The following is an 18855-nucleotide window of genomic DNA, read 5'->3' on the forward strand; positions in this document are numbered from 1 at the left end:
ATTGATAAAATTCTGGATTGCGTGATCAGCATCAGTTAAAAAAAAGGGATCCTATGTATGTTTCTTCACAAGGAGAGGCCGTATTTTGCAGTTGTTGTATTTCAACATTTGCATTCTATTTCTGCTAGACTCAAGGTTTTTCATTGAAGGATGTAAAAATGCTGCTTTTGTCATGGATTAAGGCTGAAGCCTTTTATAATTAAATAGGCAAAGAAAATGTCCTCACAAAAACCAATGAGATATGGACATACAGAAGGCCAGACAGATGTCTGTTTCAGTGATACTGGAAGGTGAGTGATTGAAGCTTATCTTTGCTTATCTAGTGATTTACTTCAGAAATATATAAATATTTTTGGGGTGCTTAGTTGCATGAAATTAGGCAACCAAAACATAGAAATCTATTATTGGTGGGCAGATGTCCCCAAATGCTTGTCCAAAATGAAATATTTGCATCTCTTTTTACACAAATGATTTTATGCTTTGTGGAATAGCCAAGATAAAGCTCAAATGTTGCTCTGTGTCTAACTACTGTTGAATTATGAGGCACTCCTTCATAATTATGAAATACTGAATGTTTTTGTAAAAGCTTCCTTTACCTAATCACAATGTTCTTTAAATTAGTTGTTGAGGTCTTCCGTACCTTTTATAATCTCATTGATTATTTCCATTATATTATTATCTGCTTATTTTGTATGCAATTTTCTGCTTTATAGAAAATCTTTATGTTATATTATCTGTAGTCACACTGTGCAGAAAGACAGAGTATAGGTAGTAAAATATTTGCACATTTCAATTGCAGTTCAGCACAGATATATATATATATATAAACATATATCTGGTCCTTGTGAGTGGAAAGTATGTTTCATCGTCATCTGTGCCTGACCGAATAATAAGCAGCAAAGGAATTAAGAGAAACTAGTGTTGGATTCATGACAGCACATTAAAAAGTTTATCAGTCTCTTTTCAAAGTGACTAGGTTTGAACACCCCTTCCACCGCACCATGTAAGCCATGCCAAAGTTATTTCCCAATATAATTAAAATAAATAACCAAAATAATTCAATGTATATAGCTTGTTAGCAATGGCACTTGGGATCCTAATTGCTATCACTAAGCAATATGGTCATAAAGTGTGGCATCATGTGATTACGCTGCTTAGTGATGCGATTCCAGTACTCCCAGTTGTCATTCTTAAGTGAATCATTGTGGGTTTGCATATATATAATTAGCTGGGTTTGTACATTGTAGTAAGTCATAAACTGGTTTAGAAATCAGACTGATCAGATTCACTTAAGATAGGAAGGCAAAAGTAAAGAAAACACACTAGGAGTTTAATATGTATATGTATATCTGAGATTAATTAACCTGGGGAACTACTTTATATTGACTGTTTCCCTTTGACTATCATTAAGTGTTGTACCTTATGATTCTTGATGAATGAATCTTTTCTGTTATGTACACCGAGAGTATATGCACCAAGACAAATTCCTTGTGTGTCCACACTTGGCCAATAAAGAAATTCTATTCTATTCTATTCTATTCTATTCTATTCTATTCTATTCTATTCTATTCTATTCTATTCTATTTAGGAAACATCAGTCCTATAAATGCCATTCCTTGAGACCAGCATCTTTGCTTGTATCATTATTTATTATTCTTTAAAGGTTATTTAAAGAAAAAAATACAGTTGGATAATGTATCTTTTGTTACAATATATTTTAATGAGATCTGAATGTGTGTGTATGAAATAGTTATGCATATTGTTACTATATCCCTGTATTTTGATTTTGTTTCTTTAGTTGTATTGTAACTTGTGGCAGTGATGGAGATGTAAGAATTTGGGAAAGCCTGGATGATGATGATCCAAAGTCCATTAATGTAGGCGAAAAAGCCTACTCGTTTGCTCTCAAGGTACTCCTGAAACTGATATAAATGATAGTGTGTTTTCTTTCACTATTTGCATAATTGTTATTTGTGATAGAACATCAACTAGATTCCTTTATTATGCTTAGTTTGCTAAAACATGATTAGCGAACTGTACTACAATTGGCTGGATTCATACATCATTCTAAATTACATAAACCACAGTGTACAAACTGCAGTACTTGGAATCACATAACATTACAAAACAAAATCCAAACAAAACACATAAGTTTATATTAAGTGTGAACCAAGCCATTGAATAGACTTGTATATAATGGTGAACTAATCCTATTTTTCATGTAAAAAGTTGCTTTATTTTAGAGGGATTTTGCATTCCGAATATAGCATTTCTAATTCAGTAGGGTTATTTTGAAACCGAAATACTTCCAAAATGATCAAAACAGTAAATATCACCTGTCTCAGATTCAAAACCATTGCATCCAAAACTTGGTAGGTAAATATTTAGTGTTAATTTTCAATTTCTCATATGTATGTGATTATGGCCTTGAGTTCATAAAAACATGTTATTAAATTGGGTTTGAAAACAAGTCAAGCTGTTCATCTAAGAAGGACAGAATTATGATCACATTCACAAATTTTTGTAAACTCTTGTAAAATGAAATAAATTATCCTTTTTCATCCATCCCTTTCTATTTTTCTGATCACCTGTACCTCAAATGATTAATTTTGGGGATTGGGGTAGCAAAATGTGATAACTTTTTCTGCAAATTACAACACTTCAGTTCCATAGAATAGATATATTTATTTATTCATTGAATGGAATTTAATTTCTTTATTTGTGTTACCACCTACATTTTATTGTGAAGTGATAATAGAAATGTGCATTTTAAAAAAATTATTAAGCTTCTTGCTCAGATGCAAAAAGTCAAATGTATACAAATTACAGTTTTTCCCTGAATTACTATGTATTTCTAAACTTTTAAGTTTGGCTTTTTGTTGGTGCCTAGATCAAAATTCCTAAGAGAATTTCATTACATTATTCAGTATTGGATGAAGTCTGCCCCCTGGTGAATATGGCATGTCAAAGCAAATCTAGTGCTTTCTTTAAGACATCCAAGTTTTATATCACAAGTGGAAACTGCACTTCCTTTTTTATCCTGTTGATCTGGATTGAATGTTTTGACCATCTGTTAGATTTAGGAAAATTTAACAGATGTTGCATCAGCTTTAAGCCTCTGCAAAACCTAAACCTTCTATTTCCCCCCTTAAAATAGACCCCCAAATTAAAATGTATTAACCCCACATCCCTTGGAAGACTCAGTCCCAAAGAGGAGACTGGAAGGCCAAATTTAAAGTCTGGTTATTTTTGTATGTTTATGTATGATTAATGTGCTATGTATTTATCTAATTGCTTTTAATATTATGAATGCAATCAGTCTTCTATTTTTTCCTTCACCAGAGTTTTGCAGTTTTTTCCTAAAGCTTTGTTCACTATTGATCTTGTTCAGTAGTTAGTTTCCTAGTCTTTCAAATATGAGTATGTAGTCAGTTCTTTCTTGCCCTTCATCTATATATTTTCAGAATACCCTATTTTCATGTTTCTTCCTTAACTTTATATTTGCATACACATACATGAATCATTATAATTTGTAAAGTAAACCATCAATCTAGGTCATCATGTTTTTTTTAAAAAAAGATCAATTAAAAGAGGATATTTAAAAACAAGAAATTGAATTAAACAACCAAAATTTCTGAAATATTCTAAAATAGGCAAAATATCTGACTTTTGACACTTTTTTGATTGGGCAAATCATACATATCTGCAATGCAAAGTGGTGGCTGACTCTTGTTTTAAAGCATAATCTTAAGTAAATATATCAGCCTTAATAACATCTACTGATTCTGCACCTTGAATATTGTCTTATAGTTTTCAGCTTTGGAGCTGTGAATAGAAAATAATTGTCTAAACTTAAGAATAGCATCATTTGTAGGTAAAAATAATAGATTAAGGCAGTAGTTAAATGCAAGGTTTAGCTTGGCAGTAATCTCTCCAGTCTCTGCATGAATAGTCTGAGACAGAAATGAGGTTGGATTTCTGATTTTTATCTCAATACATGTACAATAAGTCCACCTACAGTTGCTTGGTGTAATCAGTATCTTTAATAATTGAAAAAGCAGTTGGAGAGAAATCACTGGTTGTTTTTTTTCAGAATTTACCTTTTGTATCTGTCAAATTACATGAAATATTATTCTGTTCAAGGCAATGAAGGATGGACTAGTCTATAATCCTAATACTGCTTTATTTGTAGAATGGGAGATTGATTACTGCAGTATCTAACAACACTGTCCAAATCCATACATTCCCAGAAGGTCTTCCAGATGGTATCTTGACCCGTTTTACCACAAATGCAAACCATGTTGTTTTCAGTGCTGATGGGAGCAAAGTAGCTGTTGGATCTAGGTAAATATATTTGGGAGTTGAAAAGAAAAGTACCCAAACTGTTTCAGCTATGGATTATTTTTCCTGAATTTGCTGGGAAAGAAGTATTCTTTTAACTAAGACATAAGCATTCTGTGCAAACAACTTTGTATGTTCTGCTCATTGATCTGAGACAAGAATTTAACTCATCCTTCTTCTATCTGCTGTCCTCCAGATGGGTGTTTTTACATTTTCCACTTTATAAGTCAAGAAGCCAGTGAGTGGCAGACCAGAATAATGGAATTTGCAGCCCAACAATATCTGGAAGCTTTAGGATAGAGAGGTTGCATCAGACTGTTAACATTTTATAGAGACATAGCAGCAGTTTACAATAGTCATCCATTTTGTGGGATATGGAAAGCTGTCTTCCTCATAAGTAATTATTTCTGCACTCTTACTGTGATTTGTAGTTATCTAAATACGTAAAACGGAATTTTGATGTTGAGTGTTTCACATAAGCAAGACAATAGTATTTGCTATGGGAGATTAATAAGTTTCAGAAAGTTGGTTTTAAACTGCCACAGCCATTCCCTTTAGTTCTTGCTGTTATAAATAGGTTGTATGGTTTTATTTATGGAAATTGTTTTAGGATTAGTTCAGATTTTTTAATTGATTTGTTATTAATAAAGTGTGCTTGTGGTAGAATTTTCTTCAAATAACTGTTTATTTTAATCAATAATTAACATGATTTGATTTTAAAATTAGAACCAGGTTGATGTAATGGTTAAGGCTAGAAACCGGGAGACTGAATTTTGGTTCCACTTTAGGCATGAAGCCACCTTGGTGATCCTTAGGCTCATCACTTTCTCTCAGCCCTGGAAAACAGACAATGGCAAACCACATCTGAAAAACTGTCAGAGTTTCTTGCAAAAATCAGATCCAGAAGCACACAGAGATAACTGATTCAGCTGGATTCATTAACTTCTTTATATACATAATAACAGATGAAGTATTTATAATACCAATATAGATTCTTCTTCAATGTAGTAGCAGTTACAACACAAGGCAGGAGAGAACAGTTAGTTTCCTTTCAGCAGAGCAGATAAGTTCACACTCGCTGGTTTCAGTTTCTCTGCACAGATTCAGAAGCTGCAGACTAAGACATGCCCTGGCTCCAATCTGTCTCAGCTCTCAATTGGCTGACTTAGTTGCTATGCCTATTCATTGTCTGATCTATTCCAGTTTATGAATATTCATACTTTGACAAAAACTTTGCCAAGAAATCTGCAGGATCTAGTCAGCCAGTTACCAGAAGTTAAAAATGACTCAAAGACAGACACCAAAAAGTTTAGAATAAATAATGTGAATTAATCTATTACTTGGAGAGATTTTACTTCTACAATTTTCTTTCTTCTTTTACTTCTACAATTTGAAAAATGTACCGTATTTTTCAGAGTATAAGATGCGCCTTTTTCCCCAAAAAAAGAGGGTGAAAATCTGGGTGCGTCTTATACTCTGAATGTAGCTTTGCCCAGCTTCTCAAACGGAGGTTTCAGAGGCTGAAAAAAGCATCAGAAAAGAAGCCCCCAAACAGAGCTTCAGAAAAGAAGCCCCCAAGCAGAGCTTCAGAGGCTTTTTTTCTGAAGTTGTTTCGGAGGCTTTCAGAGGCAGAAAAGAAAGTTTTTTCTGAAACAGAGTTTCAGAAGTTTCAGAGGCAGGAAAAAAAAAAAAAAGCAAGGCACAGAGCTCACAATCAAGGAACCTGTTGCTAAAATTCACCTCTGGGAACAGCTGATTGGGGGTATTCCGGGAGGCCGATCCACCTGCCAATCAGTTTTTTTCTTATTTTCCTTCCCCAAAATTAAGGTGCGTCTTATACTCCGGTGCGTTTTATACTCCGGTGCGTCTTATACTCCGAAAAATACAGTATATGTACGTGTGTGTCCATAGGTGTGCCCAAGAATGACTCCAAAAAGGTAGTTAAAATACTGTTCAGAATGGTGGTTCAGTGCCTGTTTATTCAATTTAAAAATACTCTTGTTTTTTTTAAATCTCTCTAGTGATTTTCTGGTGAAAATAGTGGATGTAACTGACAGCAGCCAACAGAAGACATTTCGAGGACATGATGCACCTGTTCTGAGTGTGTCATTGGATCCAGCTGATACCTTTCTGGTATGTCCTATAGACTTTCTTTTCATTGCTTTTTAATAACATATTCTATAATTCTATGATTTTGCATTGTTGTATTTCCCCAATGCAGCATTTCTTTATTTTTTTCACACCTATAGACAAAACCTTGCCAGACTGAGGACTGCTATTTGCATCTAAAGCAGAATTTTCCAACCTTTCTAGCTTGGCAGACTGATGGGGGAGGGGGTGACCGGTGAGGGGATGGTTCCGCGCGAGTGGCAGGCAAACACACATGTGCAGCTCCATTTGCAGGAGCAACAGACACACGTTCCTGCCACTCGCGCAAATGTGTGTGTGTGTGTGGGGGGGGGCACCCTCGCCCACCACTTCCATGGCCCAGTTCCGAATGATTCAAGGCCTGGTAGTGGGCCACCACCAAGGGGTTGGAGATCCCTGATCTACAGTATACTCTGTGAACTATTAGGGACGGCTGTTTTAGGACTGAGTTGCCACTTGCTTCTCTGGAATGCACCCCCACCCTCTTGGGGATTCACTTTTTAAAATATATTTCATCACAAATACATAGATAGCATAAATAGGTGAAAAGGTATATTTGTTGGACTGCATGATGGTTTAAAAGTACCCAGTTTTTAGAGTTTTTACTACCAGCTTTTACAATATATTGTATTTACTTACTGTATTTCTTTTCTAGAATAGGATAATAAAGGTTCTTAAATACCTGTTTCAGATTTCACCCAGCTGGTTCCTACAGGCAAGGAAATCCCAGTCAGGTGAACGAATTAATAAATAGTAATTTGTGTATTAAAATTACATCCTGCCTTTCAGCTTAAAAAAGCATTCTCCTCCAGAGTGGTATATTTCAGGAAAAGTATGTCAGCAAAGATGTGGTTTCATACAGTGTCATAATACTGAATTCTGCCATTTTAAATGTAAATACTAAGCAGTAAGTAATGCCAGGTGCTATTATCTTTAAAAATATTCCTTTCTCAGGCATCGGCTAGCTGTGATGGATCTATCAGAGTGTGGAAAATTTCAGAACAGGTAAATAATATTTTCTGTTTCCCATTTTAAATCTTGATTTAAATCCTAATGCAAGTTTGGAGTGTCAGTATGAAACTAAACTTGCAGACTATAATTCTTTTAGCAATTTGGAATAAACCTTTTTGAATTCAATAAGGCTTGGAACACAAACCTTAACATATATAGTGTCAAGTATTTGCAAGCCAACATATAGTGAGTTATAAATACTACATTTAGGAATGTTTTGTCTTGAAAATTAATTGTGATAGTCTAGCTCTTTTTATGGAAAATGCATGTTGTTACGTGGCTTGTCAGTGGGGAACTCTTAATAATTCAAGAAACCCCAGGATTTAGTAAGAAAAACATAAGGTGAGAAGCATTAATTAATTTTTATTTACATTGGAAATAAAGCAGTTGACTGAAAAACAGGGCTGTCTCATATGAATTAGATTGATAAAACTTGTTAAAACTATCTAGGGAGTTTTGGGTCTGGATGACCCTAAACCTCTAACGTTCCAGGAATGGCAGTGTAAGTATTCCATGTTAAAAAAATCAGTATGGCTGCTGACACCTACTTCTTCCAACTTGCAAAATATTTTATATTTCAGAAAGGTTTATATTAAGCTAGTTAACGACCATTATCTTATTTTACTTCCAGAATTGTGAGATAAGCTGGCTGCTGCTGCAAAAATGTAATGATGTGATAAATGCAAAATCCCTATGTAGACTGGCTTGGCAACCGAAAATAGGAAAGGTAATAAGTTGCCCTATCTATTTTTGTTTTAGTGTATGTGTGCGTGTGTGCATATGCATGTGTGCACATAGGCATGCGCTATGAAGGTTGCAAGAAACAGTCCTGATGAGACATGTCATCATTTGGATGTCACTCCTGTTTTATATGGATGCTTCTGGGGGTAAATGCATGTGTGCACACACATGCTGATTTACGTAGGTGGGTAGATGGCAACACCAAAGGTTCATTCTTGGTTTCCTTGCTTGTGAAAGCTATCTGCAAAGTAGCAAAAAAGTGAAAAGACACTGGAAGTCCAGGTTACCCATTGCCCCAATTCCTCTTTGCTGTTTTTCAAGAATCAAGGAAAATAATGGGAGAAACTATGGGGAGGAAAGATGCCTTTCCTGTTCTTTATGCCAAGAAGTCACAGGATCCTGAAAGTTGCAGGCTTTCTTGAATGACTCATCATTCCTTTTGCCCATTTTCTGAGAACTTTGTTCACTTGCAAGAAGCGTTTTAGTGAGAAGAGAGAAAAGCTAGCAGCAGTAGAGGGAGGAGTTGGAAGAAAAATTCAATTCATTTTTGAAAAGCATCAGAAAAGTCATAAAGAACTGGAGAACAAGAAATATCCACCTGGACAAAGCAAGTGGAAGCAAAAAATATATCAGAGGAGATGAGAGTTATCTAATAAAGAATACCTCGTGAATGGTACTATAAAGCTAATAGCAGCATTTCTCTGCAAAACCCATTATATTTAGGCTGCATTCAGAAAAGTGTTTCAGCAGTCAGTTCTGGGAAAGAAGTGAGCATGCAGAGGAGCAAAAGTGTCTGCATATCATGCTTGCCGTGGATTGTGAGGATTGAGTGAAAGAGAAGTCTTAATGATTTTGGTGAAAAATCCCATTTCTCATCTAGGCTAACTCTAGTCATATCGGTGGTTGAACTAGAATGGGCTAGAGGATTCTCATTAAAGTAGGCTTGATAAATTAAGTTGCTGATGCTTGGCATGTTACATCATGCAGTTGTTTGATTGAAATAGGACATTTATTAGAACTTTATTGCCCTTGAGGACTCACAAAGGGATTTTAAAATCCTGCCCTATTCTAACTCAGCGTAACATCTGTGATTGCTTGACATTTATTACCTCTTGACATTTGGTTCAATACTTTATGAAAAGCTTTTCACAATCCATATGACTCCGAAAAAGAATGCAGAGAAGAGAAAAATTATTTGGGGGCTGGAGGCTAAAGCGTATGACAGGAATTACAGGAATTGGGTATGTGTACTCTAATGAAAAGAAGGACTAGGGGGGATATGATAGCACTGTTCCAATATTTGAGGGGCTCCTGCAAAACTAAGGAGAAATTTCGTAACAGTGAGAGCAATCCATCAATGGAACAGCTTGCCTTCAGAAGTTGTGGGTGCTCCATCACTGAAGCCTTTCAAAATGGACAACCATTTGTCTGAAATGGTGTAGGGTCTCTTGCTTGAGCCGGGGTTTGGACTAGAAGACCTCCAATGTCCCTTCCAACTCTATTCTATGTGATTCAAATGTATTCCACAGTTCCTTGAGTTGAAACCAAGATATTTAACTATTTATTTATTTATAAAATTTTGAACTAAATCCTTCTCGTGAACTGGAGGTTTGGGCTTTCTGACTTCTCCTAACCCATATGGGGCACTGGATCTATGGACTATGGACTCAAGGCCTATGTTCATAAATCACACTAAACTAAAAACCTGCCCCATTATAGCTCACCCAGATATGTCTTTGGTTTGTGTAAGTTTGCTTGTAAACAAAACCAGGATAGAACTTATTTAAAATAGCATTTAAAAATCAGGTCCATCTTATTAACATTTTTTTCTCCCTAAATAGCTACTAGCCATTCCAGTAGAAAAAACAATCAAACTATATAGAAGAGAAACATGGGATCATGAACTGGATCTATCAGATAATTTTATCACACAGGTTGGTATTCTTTTAGGTGCTTTTTAACCTGCTCTTGTTCTAAATAATGTTTGCTTGGTATCAGGGAAGAGAAAACCATATTTTCTTAAGCTGATTGATTGTTAGTGAGTCAGTCTGTTTGCAAAAGAGTTTAGTGCTATATGGGAAGTCTGATATTTGGCATATGTATGTATGTATGTATGTATGTATGTATGTATGTATGTATGTATGTCAGAGTAAAAGCAGAGACCTATGACCAATAGTAATCAGAGGTTAAGGTTCCTTGTTTTATGAGCTGTGTAAAATCTTGCAAAAGCAACAGTTGTTCTGCCTGTTACAGAAGTGTGCTTTCCTCCTAACATTGACTGTGTACATTTGTAAATAGATGATTATTAGGGACCTACAGATCTAAGATCCAAAGCCCAATTGGGCAGATCACTAAGAAGCTTGTATGCCTGCCCTTGATCATACAGATCTCAGTTATACATGCCAGGTCTGCATGCTCATCAGCAGGTTGTGAATGAGCACAATCTTATGATACATGATTTGAAGATTTACCAACAGCAGGATAAACCCAAGGTCACCAACAATCCAATGATTAGAAACCAGGATTAATGTCAGGGTTCCAAGTAACACTAAGCCAGAAGTGGAGATTGACTCCATATTACCATGTTTCCCCGAAAATAAGACCCTGTTTTATTTTTATTTTTTTTGAACCCTGAAATAAGCGCTTGGCCTTATTGCCATGTGCTCAAAAGCCCAATTGGGCTTATTATCAGCGGATGTCTTATTTTGGGGAAAACAGGGTATTTATTTCCTTTCATCTAGAACAGCCCACATGGCACCCATTAGCATATCTGTCCTGGCCTGTTACAACCAGCATTGTGCTTGCTTTCATTTCCTGCTAGTGCCCACACCCTGCTGCTTACAATCACCCATATTTCACAATCATACCACCATCTATACTAAAACTCAATATTGTTAAAACTTAAGAATTCGAGTTCTTCCCCTAGCACTTGCTAACTTCCTTCATTAGAACATCCACCCCCTCACTTACTTCAGATTATCACTTGCACATCTTTACAGCTGCCAACTTTGTTTTTGGTAAAGACCATCCAGAGGCTGGCAAACTACTTCAACACACCTATCCTTACCAAAAAGCAATGCAAAAAAACTGTTCTCTTTTATTCAGTCTTGGCAGTCCTTTATTAAGCTCTGTCCTGATTGAATGGAAAAAAGAACTCCCTGCTTGCCTACTCAGCCCTAGAGGGGCATCCAATTCTAATTTCAAAGTTTCTACCTTTCATATGGATGGTGATAGTAAAAAAAAAAAAGCAAATATCTTGCCCACGATTTGAATCCGTCCACAGATCCAAATAGAACTTACCTTTTGACATGGCTGAAACCAGAGAATTCAGCTCATGTTTTACTATGGTTAAATGGTAGGCTTCCAAGCTGGCCTCCACTGTTCAGGCTGCTGAGGCTCCTAACTCACCACCATTAGTAGTCCCAGGAGTGGGCAGTCCAGGCTATAAAATGGACTCTGTGGCTTCCAGTTTGAATTCTGCAGCTGTTTCTTGGCCTTCAGACTCCTCTAGTGTCCAACATTCCTAAACTAATTTCTTCTTGTTCCAGGAGATAAGACTCCAGGCTGCCACAGCTGGTTACTTCTTGCTTCTGCACACTCCTGTGACTAACTTGTGTTGGGCGGGCAAACTCTCATCATAGTGTATCCCACTAAGTATGTATACACATAGTGTATACCCACTATGATACACTGCCACAATGAATTTCTGGGATGTGGGCACCAACACAACTCTACCATTGCCACAGGTTTTCTATCCAGATATAAGTTGCTGCCTTGACTTTCTCAATCCCTTCTCTTCATCTCTGTCTTCTTCCAAAACAGCACTGCAACATGATACTAACAAATTAATAACAACAAAAAATCCCTAAAACATATTTAACTCTCTGCTCAAGGGATGGGTACATCAAACACAATCTTAGCCAAAGCCACAGAATTTATAATATCAAGGACTTATTTTCTTTTTCTTTTTTTCATGTTAGCCCCTAAATGTTGTGGCCTGGTCTCCATGTGGACAATATTTGGCAGCTGGAAGTATCGGTGGCTATATAGTCATTTGGAAAGTGGAAACCCAAGAATGCCTGGAAAGGTACCAGTTGGTTTCAGTATCTCTTACAAAAGATGGGCTTTTGCAAAGACAAAATAAACTTATGGGAGCCACTAACTTATGACCTCAAAGGTTTGGTTAACCTATCCTATAAAATCAAAACTGGCAAATTTTGAGACTTTCTGCTTTCACATGGCTTGATCAAATAACATGAAGTTAATTGTTTGGTTTTGGTTTAACACGCTGTATAAAATCATAAGGCCTGAGCAGCTGCTTAGCAAAAGTCTTCCTGTCAGAATGATTTCAGATGCATCTATTATTATTATTATTATTATTATTATTATTATTATTATTATTATTATTGCCTTTTTTAGGGTGAAACATGAAAAAGGTTACACCGTTTGTGGTCTGGCATGGCATCCCAAAGGTGGCCAGCTTGCTTATACAGATACAGAAGGCAATCTTGGACTACTTGAGAATGTCTGTGATGTAGAAAAGAAGAAATCAATCCCTAAGGTAATATAAACTGGAAGTTTCCTTTTTTTTTTTTTTTAATTAACCCTGTGATTATGAACCTAATCATATGAATCTGACATTTATTGACTGGAAGGTAATTTCCCTTTTAAAAAAATGTTTGCTCATTTGATATACATATATTTATTAACTGTTAAATCCTGACTTCAGGCACCCAATTCTTCTATCAAAAGCTACAATGATCTTTTTGATGAGGATGACAAAGAGGACTTTCTGAATAGGGATTTCAGTGAGGATGACTGGGGCTCTAAGGCAGCAAGAAATGATGAAGATGAAGATGACTTTAAGATGGCGTCGGGACGTCCCAGAAACCGAGGCGCAATAATAGAAGATGATGAGAACTCTCTAGGTTAGAATTTCCCAAAATAGGAGGTTCGGAACAGAGGGAGAGGCTGAATGTTGGAGCAACTATAAATCTAGAATCGTTAAAAAAGAAAAACAATAATGCATTATAAACATATTATCCCCTCTAGTTGAATACTGATTAATATATTGCTACAATGTTAGTTCCCACCCCTTGCGAACCATGATTATAAATCTATAATCGTGTAATGCTGTCAGTTTGGCTGCCAGCATTCTGGAAATGCTATAAAATGTCTTGATATGATCTATCTACCTTTTGTAGATACTGGATTGCTGAAAGCTAATTCTGCCCTTGATAAGGAGGAAGAAGAGGATGATTTGGACAATTTTCCAGTTCAGCCACTGCCATCTGACCAGAGGCCGCTCTACAGTGGGCCATTGCCAACTCCTCGGCAAAAGCCATTCCAATCTGGTTCTACCCCAACACACCTCACTCACCGCTTCATGGTTAATTTCAGGTTTAAATTGCTTCAATAGCCGATTTTTTAAACAATAAGGTTATTAATATTTTAAGTAATTTGTAAGAACAGCTCAGAACTGATAGGAGTAAGGCAGCATATAAATTTAAATAACAGTAGTTGTAATAATAATGAAGCTTCTAAATAGTCTACATAAGCAGTTTCACTTAGTACAAAACTGAATGGCTTTTAACATATGTGTGGGTGGTGTTTGGATCATCTTCAGACTGTTAAGCTTTATCAGCCTAAATGGATAAAAGGCTGCAATTCTCACAAAAAAGAGCAAGTTCATTTCATAAGTAACTACTATAACTACTGTGTTTCCCCAAAAATAAGATCCTGTCTTATAGTTTTTTTGAACCCTGAAATAAGTGCTTGACCTTATTTTCGGAGAGGTCTTACTATTTTGGGGTGCATGGAGCAAGATGGGGATCCTCTTGCCTTCCAGCTCTGCGTTTAAATATTTTCAGGGGGAGACTTATTTTAGTGCATACGCTCAAAAGCCCGATTGGGCTTATTATCAGGGGATGTCTTATTTTTGGAGAAACAGGGTATTACTGATAGTAGCTAACTACTATAACTATAGCTATTGGCTATAAACTTGCTCCTATAAAAGCAGGATAAGTATCATCAGTTGGTCCCCTTAACATTACTGACTGCACTTTTTGTGCAGTCTTTTCTTTTTAAAGCTTTGAATATTTATAGTAAAGTGAGTTGCAAAAATAACCCCTTTCAAAAATAGAGGTAGGTGTCTTTGAATTTCTGACTATGATTAAAGTAATAGAGATTTCTTCATAAATAGGAGGAAAAGAGAAATGTATTTAAGTATATTTAGGTAAGGTTAGAGTTAGAATCTATTGCTGCTGCTTCTAGGGAGAATGGAAATGTGTATCAGAAGTTAGGAATTTTAATTTATTTCTCAGATGTTGATCCTGTGTTTTGCTACTTGCCTATTTTCAATGGCAAATGCATGTTGCAACTTATATAATGTACGTATCTATCTTGGTATATAGTCCTCCACTGATGGTGCTGTCATCCCTCATTCCCTCCATCTCAAACTTCACCTGCTGATTAAACATACCCAGAGATTATGAATGAGCTGTGTGTTATATGGCGTGTTTGTGTATAAACATACACATACATACATACAGTATGTACATATATACATATGGCACATCTAAAGTCAACCTTGTAGAAATATTTCTATCTTCTTAACAAGCCTTACCATCCTTCTTATAGGTATGGAACTCTGTGGGTATTATTCGCTGCTATAATGATGAACAAGACAATGCTATTGATGTCGAATTCCATGATACCGCAATACATCATGCAATGCATTTGCCAAATAATTTGAATCACACAATGGCAGATCTTTCCAGTGAAGCTATTTTATTGGCCTGTGAGAGCACAGAGGAACTAGCAAGGTAAAAAAAGACAAAGTACTTATTTGCAAATTGTAGCCAATAAAACTAACCTTTGTATTTCATGAATTTACAAGGGAGCGAGCTGCACTTCAGAGCTGCTGTCCTGTTCTATTTGCTTCAAATTTTCCTTTTAAAAAAATCACATGGAAAATGAGGAAAAAGTGAAACCGATAACTGCAGATCTCCAAATTGGAACTACTTAATATTAATTCAAAAGCAGTGTCAGTGTAATCAACAAGCATTTTAGTTTATAATGCTCAAAAATGCAAGGCTAGAGGCATGTATCTGGACTTCCCTGTATTCTTGTTTTACTTACAGTCATTTCCCTTTTTCATCTTTAGCAAGCTATATTGCATTCATTTCAACTCCTGGAATTCTAACAAGGACTGGACTGTTGATATGCTGCAAGATGAAGACATTGAAGCTGTTTGTTTGGGACAGGGCTGGGCTGCATGCGCCACCAGTTCTCTTCTGCTTCGTGTCTTCACCATTGGCGGAGTTCAGAAAGAGATTTTCAGTTTCCCTGGACCTGTGGTGTCGATGGCAGGACATGGAGAGCAGCTGCTGGTGGTCTTTCACAAAGGTGCTTTCTGTATTCTTTTATTTGTTGTTTATTTGTTTAAAATGTTGATTATTCAAATCTCTTTCAGGTGTCCTTGTATGATTAGGGAAGGAATGCGGCTGATGGATGCCCAGTGTTTTGAAAGACCAGGAATTTCCAAAAAATTTGACCTTAGAAAAAGTTTGATACTCAAATGAGCCCTTCTGCATCCTGCACCTAGGGCAAATTTAAATCAAAATTTGGTCATTCTATATAACTTCTTCTTTAATTTTTTAAAGACTATGCCATTATGGCTTTGAATTTATTAATTATTTATTAATTTATTTATCAAGGTTGACTCAGCCTTCCATCCTTCCAAGGTAGGTAAAATGAGGACCCGGTTTGTGGGGGCAACAAGCTGACTTTGTATAAAAAAGAACACCGCTGGGGGGGGGGAGGCGAAAGCCCTACTAAGCAGGTATATACAAAAGTATGAAGGCTATTGCTTAACACATTGTAAGCCGCCCTGAGTCTCCGGAAAAGGGCGGCATATAAATCGAACCAATAAATAAGTCACCCCATTTCCAAATAGAATTGAAATTTTAATCACATGACTAAGCTGTCTTGAAGTGTCTTAAGAACTGCATTCATCATTTCTATTACTTTTATCCAAAACTAGAATTTGCCACTTTGTTCTAGTGCTTGCATTTAGGAAAACTTGGTTTAGGAAAGCTTTTTATTAAGTAATATCAGCTGTTAACTAGTTTGGTGCTGTCAAATCTTCCTATAGCAGTAATGTAAAACCAGGAGACTTTCCTTCTTTCTGGATGGCGATATTGAACATGTAATTTTCTACATGTTAAATCTGTTCTGTCATTCAACTGTGATTCATTCTGGCTTTCTATTGTTTTGTCCTTATTTTTTTAAAAGATGCAATATTAGTAAAGATAGAAGTTAAGGATTCAAAAGACAGCAAACATTATTCTACATTTCACAGTGATTTCTGTAAAAGTAGAATAATGGTAATTACTGCTATTGTTATTCTTATTGTTATTTCATTTGAACAAATATTTTAGACCTGACTTCATGAATATAATTTTATATTCCTAAAATAATTTAAGTCCCAAATTATAGTCATATTGACAATGTTTAAAATTACTCAGTGAATAGAAATCCATCACAATCATTCAGTAGCATAAAGAAGAATTTGCATCTGCACAGCTAAGTTCCCTCCTTTTCTTTACACTTTTTCCAACTTTTCAATGTACCTTACTTTGGTCAGAATTAACACTGTACCTCTCCCACCACCACCACCCTTATTTGTAGGCACTGGATTTGAAGGGGATCAGTGTCTTGGAATTCAGCTTCTAGAACTTGGGAAAAAGAAAAGACAAATTTTACATGGTGAATCTCTTCCTCTTTCCAGAAAATCCTATTTAACATGGGTAGGATTTTCAGCAGAAGGTAAGATGGTTCATTTACGACATAGTTAAATCCTAATTTAACTATGTCTTTATGTATTTAATCCTAATAACGTGTTTTCCCCGAAAATAAGACCCTGTCTTATATTTTTTTGAACCCTGAAATAAGCGCTTGGCCTTATTTTCGGGGAGGTCTTACTATTTTGGGACGCATGGAGCAAGACAGGGCTCCTCTTGCCGTCTTACTTGATTTTCATCTCTCTCCCCCTAACCCTAACCAGAGGAAATGGCAGGGACCGGCTGCACATGCGTTTAAATATTTTTGGGGAGGGCTTATTTTTGGGGGAGGGCTTGAGAGAAATGAGGTAGTGAAATAATAGTGAGGGAAAGTGAATGTGATCAAATCTTTGTACATTTGTAGTCCTCAACCCAGACATCAGGAATGGAAGACATCACATGCTTAGTTGACTAAAAATTATGCATCTGTTATCAATGTTAAAACAATGCTATTAATATCTAAGAGGAAAGGGAAAAAAGGACATGGGCGGATTACACTGAATGTCCATGGATTTTTATTCTGGGTTACCAGAAGAGGGAGTTATTGCCAAAGTTAGCTACGAGTCTGTTGATTTTCTTCAAAATGTTTTGTTCTTTTTAATATAAGTAATGATGATGAGAGATGTAGCATTTAACGTCATGTTCATTCATGAATCTATACAGCTGTTTCAAAGAGAATTGTCGAAACAAAACTATGTGCTTTTCTAATGAATGACTAGGTACTCCTTGTTATGTGGATTCTGAGGGTATTGCACGAATGCTGAACCGAAAGCATGGTAATATTTGGACCCCAGTCTGTAATACAAGGGAGCACTGTAAAGGGAAGTCAAACCATTACTGGATTGTTGGCGTTCATGAAAACCCTCAGCAGCTCAGGTACAAAAATAATTTAAAATTCCCCCTGTTGTTCTTTAGAACAGTGCTCAATACAGAAATATTCAAACATCTGTTGAAAGATCATTTTCTCAATCATCCTCTCTTGTCAGTTTCCCACTGCCTTATTTCGTTTAAACTAGGGCCTTCCAAGGAGTTTTTTTTTTTTTTTTTTTTACTAGAAAGAGGCCTGTGGAACTAGCATGCTATATGCACAAAATATAGTGTTCTTCCATTTCCCCTTTTAAGTAACTCTTTTCTAGGAAATTCATTAAAACCTCAGAACATGTCAGCCTGGGAAGATGAGTATGAATGAAAGTCATTGTGGCTTTTTTTCCCTCTCGCTCATCCAAGATAAATGAGGACAGAAAACTCATCATTTAAACACAGTTAAAAAACGATGTCTATGAAAGTGTTACCTTGATTGAAGGCTTGGTTTTAAAAGAGTGGCTGATTGGGTTAGATGTTTCCAGCTAATATTTTTAATTGATTGATTGAATAAGAATGATGCATTTACTTTATAATATTTCTTAGGCTTCATTCCTTTAATACCTAATGTAATATATTTAAAAACATAATAGACAATGAAATATAATTAATAGAATGGCAGTAGTAGACTTGTGGATATAAGAGATGGAATTTGAAACACTGCCTCTAACCGCATTTATGCTCACAAGCTTCTAGTCTCATTTGATGTACTTTAGCAAATTTGGCATCTTGATAAAGCAAAGTTTTATCTTGGCTCAGCCTTGCAAAGAAGCTGATTTAAGTTTCTCACTGGTTTGCCTAAAATGGCAGCATATTATTAGGCCAGGCCATAGTTAAGATGACTGTGACATTATGCGCTCTGTGTGAGCAATCTTTTCGTGTTTTTGACTTTACTAAAAGCTCTGCTAAG

General features: G+C 36.0%; 1 protein-coding gene across 1 annotated transcript in view; it reads left to right on the plus strand.

Annotated features, from left to right (window-relative positions):
- The first annotated feature begins 216 nt into the window (after positions 1-216).
- The window catches only part of WDHD1 (WD repeat and HMG-box DNA binding protein 1), a 29263-nt gene continuing 10624 nt past the window's right edge, over positions 217-18855 (plus strand). The window contains exons 1-15 of the mRNA XM_070931663.1: positions 217-290; positions 1799-1910; positions 4193-4344; positions 6363-6474; positions 7444-7494; positions 8132-8227; positions 10083-10175; positions 12222-12328; positions 12661-12802; positions 12971-13169; positions 13446-13630; positions 14881-15065; positions 15407-15648; positions 16933-17070; positions 17804-17960. Coding sequence (XP_070787764.1) covers positions 217-290; positions 1799-1910; positions 4193-4344; positions 6363-6474; positions 7444-7494; positions 8132-8227; positions 10083-10175; positions 12222-12328; positions 12661-12802; positions 12971-13169; positions 13446-13630; positions 14881-15065; positions 15407-15648; positions 16933-17070; positions 17804-17960 — 2045 coding nt within the window. The remainder of the gene's footprint in view (positions 291-1798; positions 1911-4192; positions 4345-6362; positions 6475-7443; positions 7495-8131; positions 8228-10082; positions 10176-12221; positions 12329-12660; positions 12803-12970; positions 13170-13445; positions 13631-14880; positions 15066-15406; positions 15649-16932; positions 17071-17803; positions 17961-18855) is intronic.

This window comes from Pituophis catenifer, unplaced genomic scaffold (assembly GCF_029215685.1).
Source record: "Pituophis catenifer annectens isolate HBS135680 unplaced genomic scaffold, rPitCat1.0.hap2 SCAF_1, whole genome shotgun sequence".
In the NCBI taxonomy this organism is placed as follows: Eukaryota; Metazoa; Chordata; class Lepidosauria; order Squamata; family Colubridae; genus Pituophis; species Pituophis catenifer.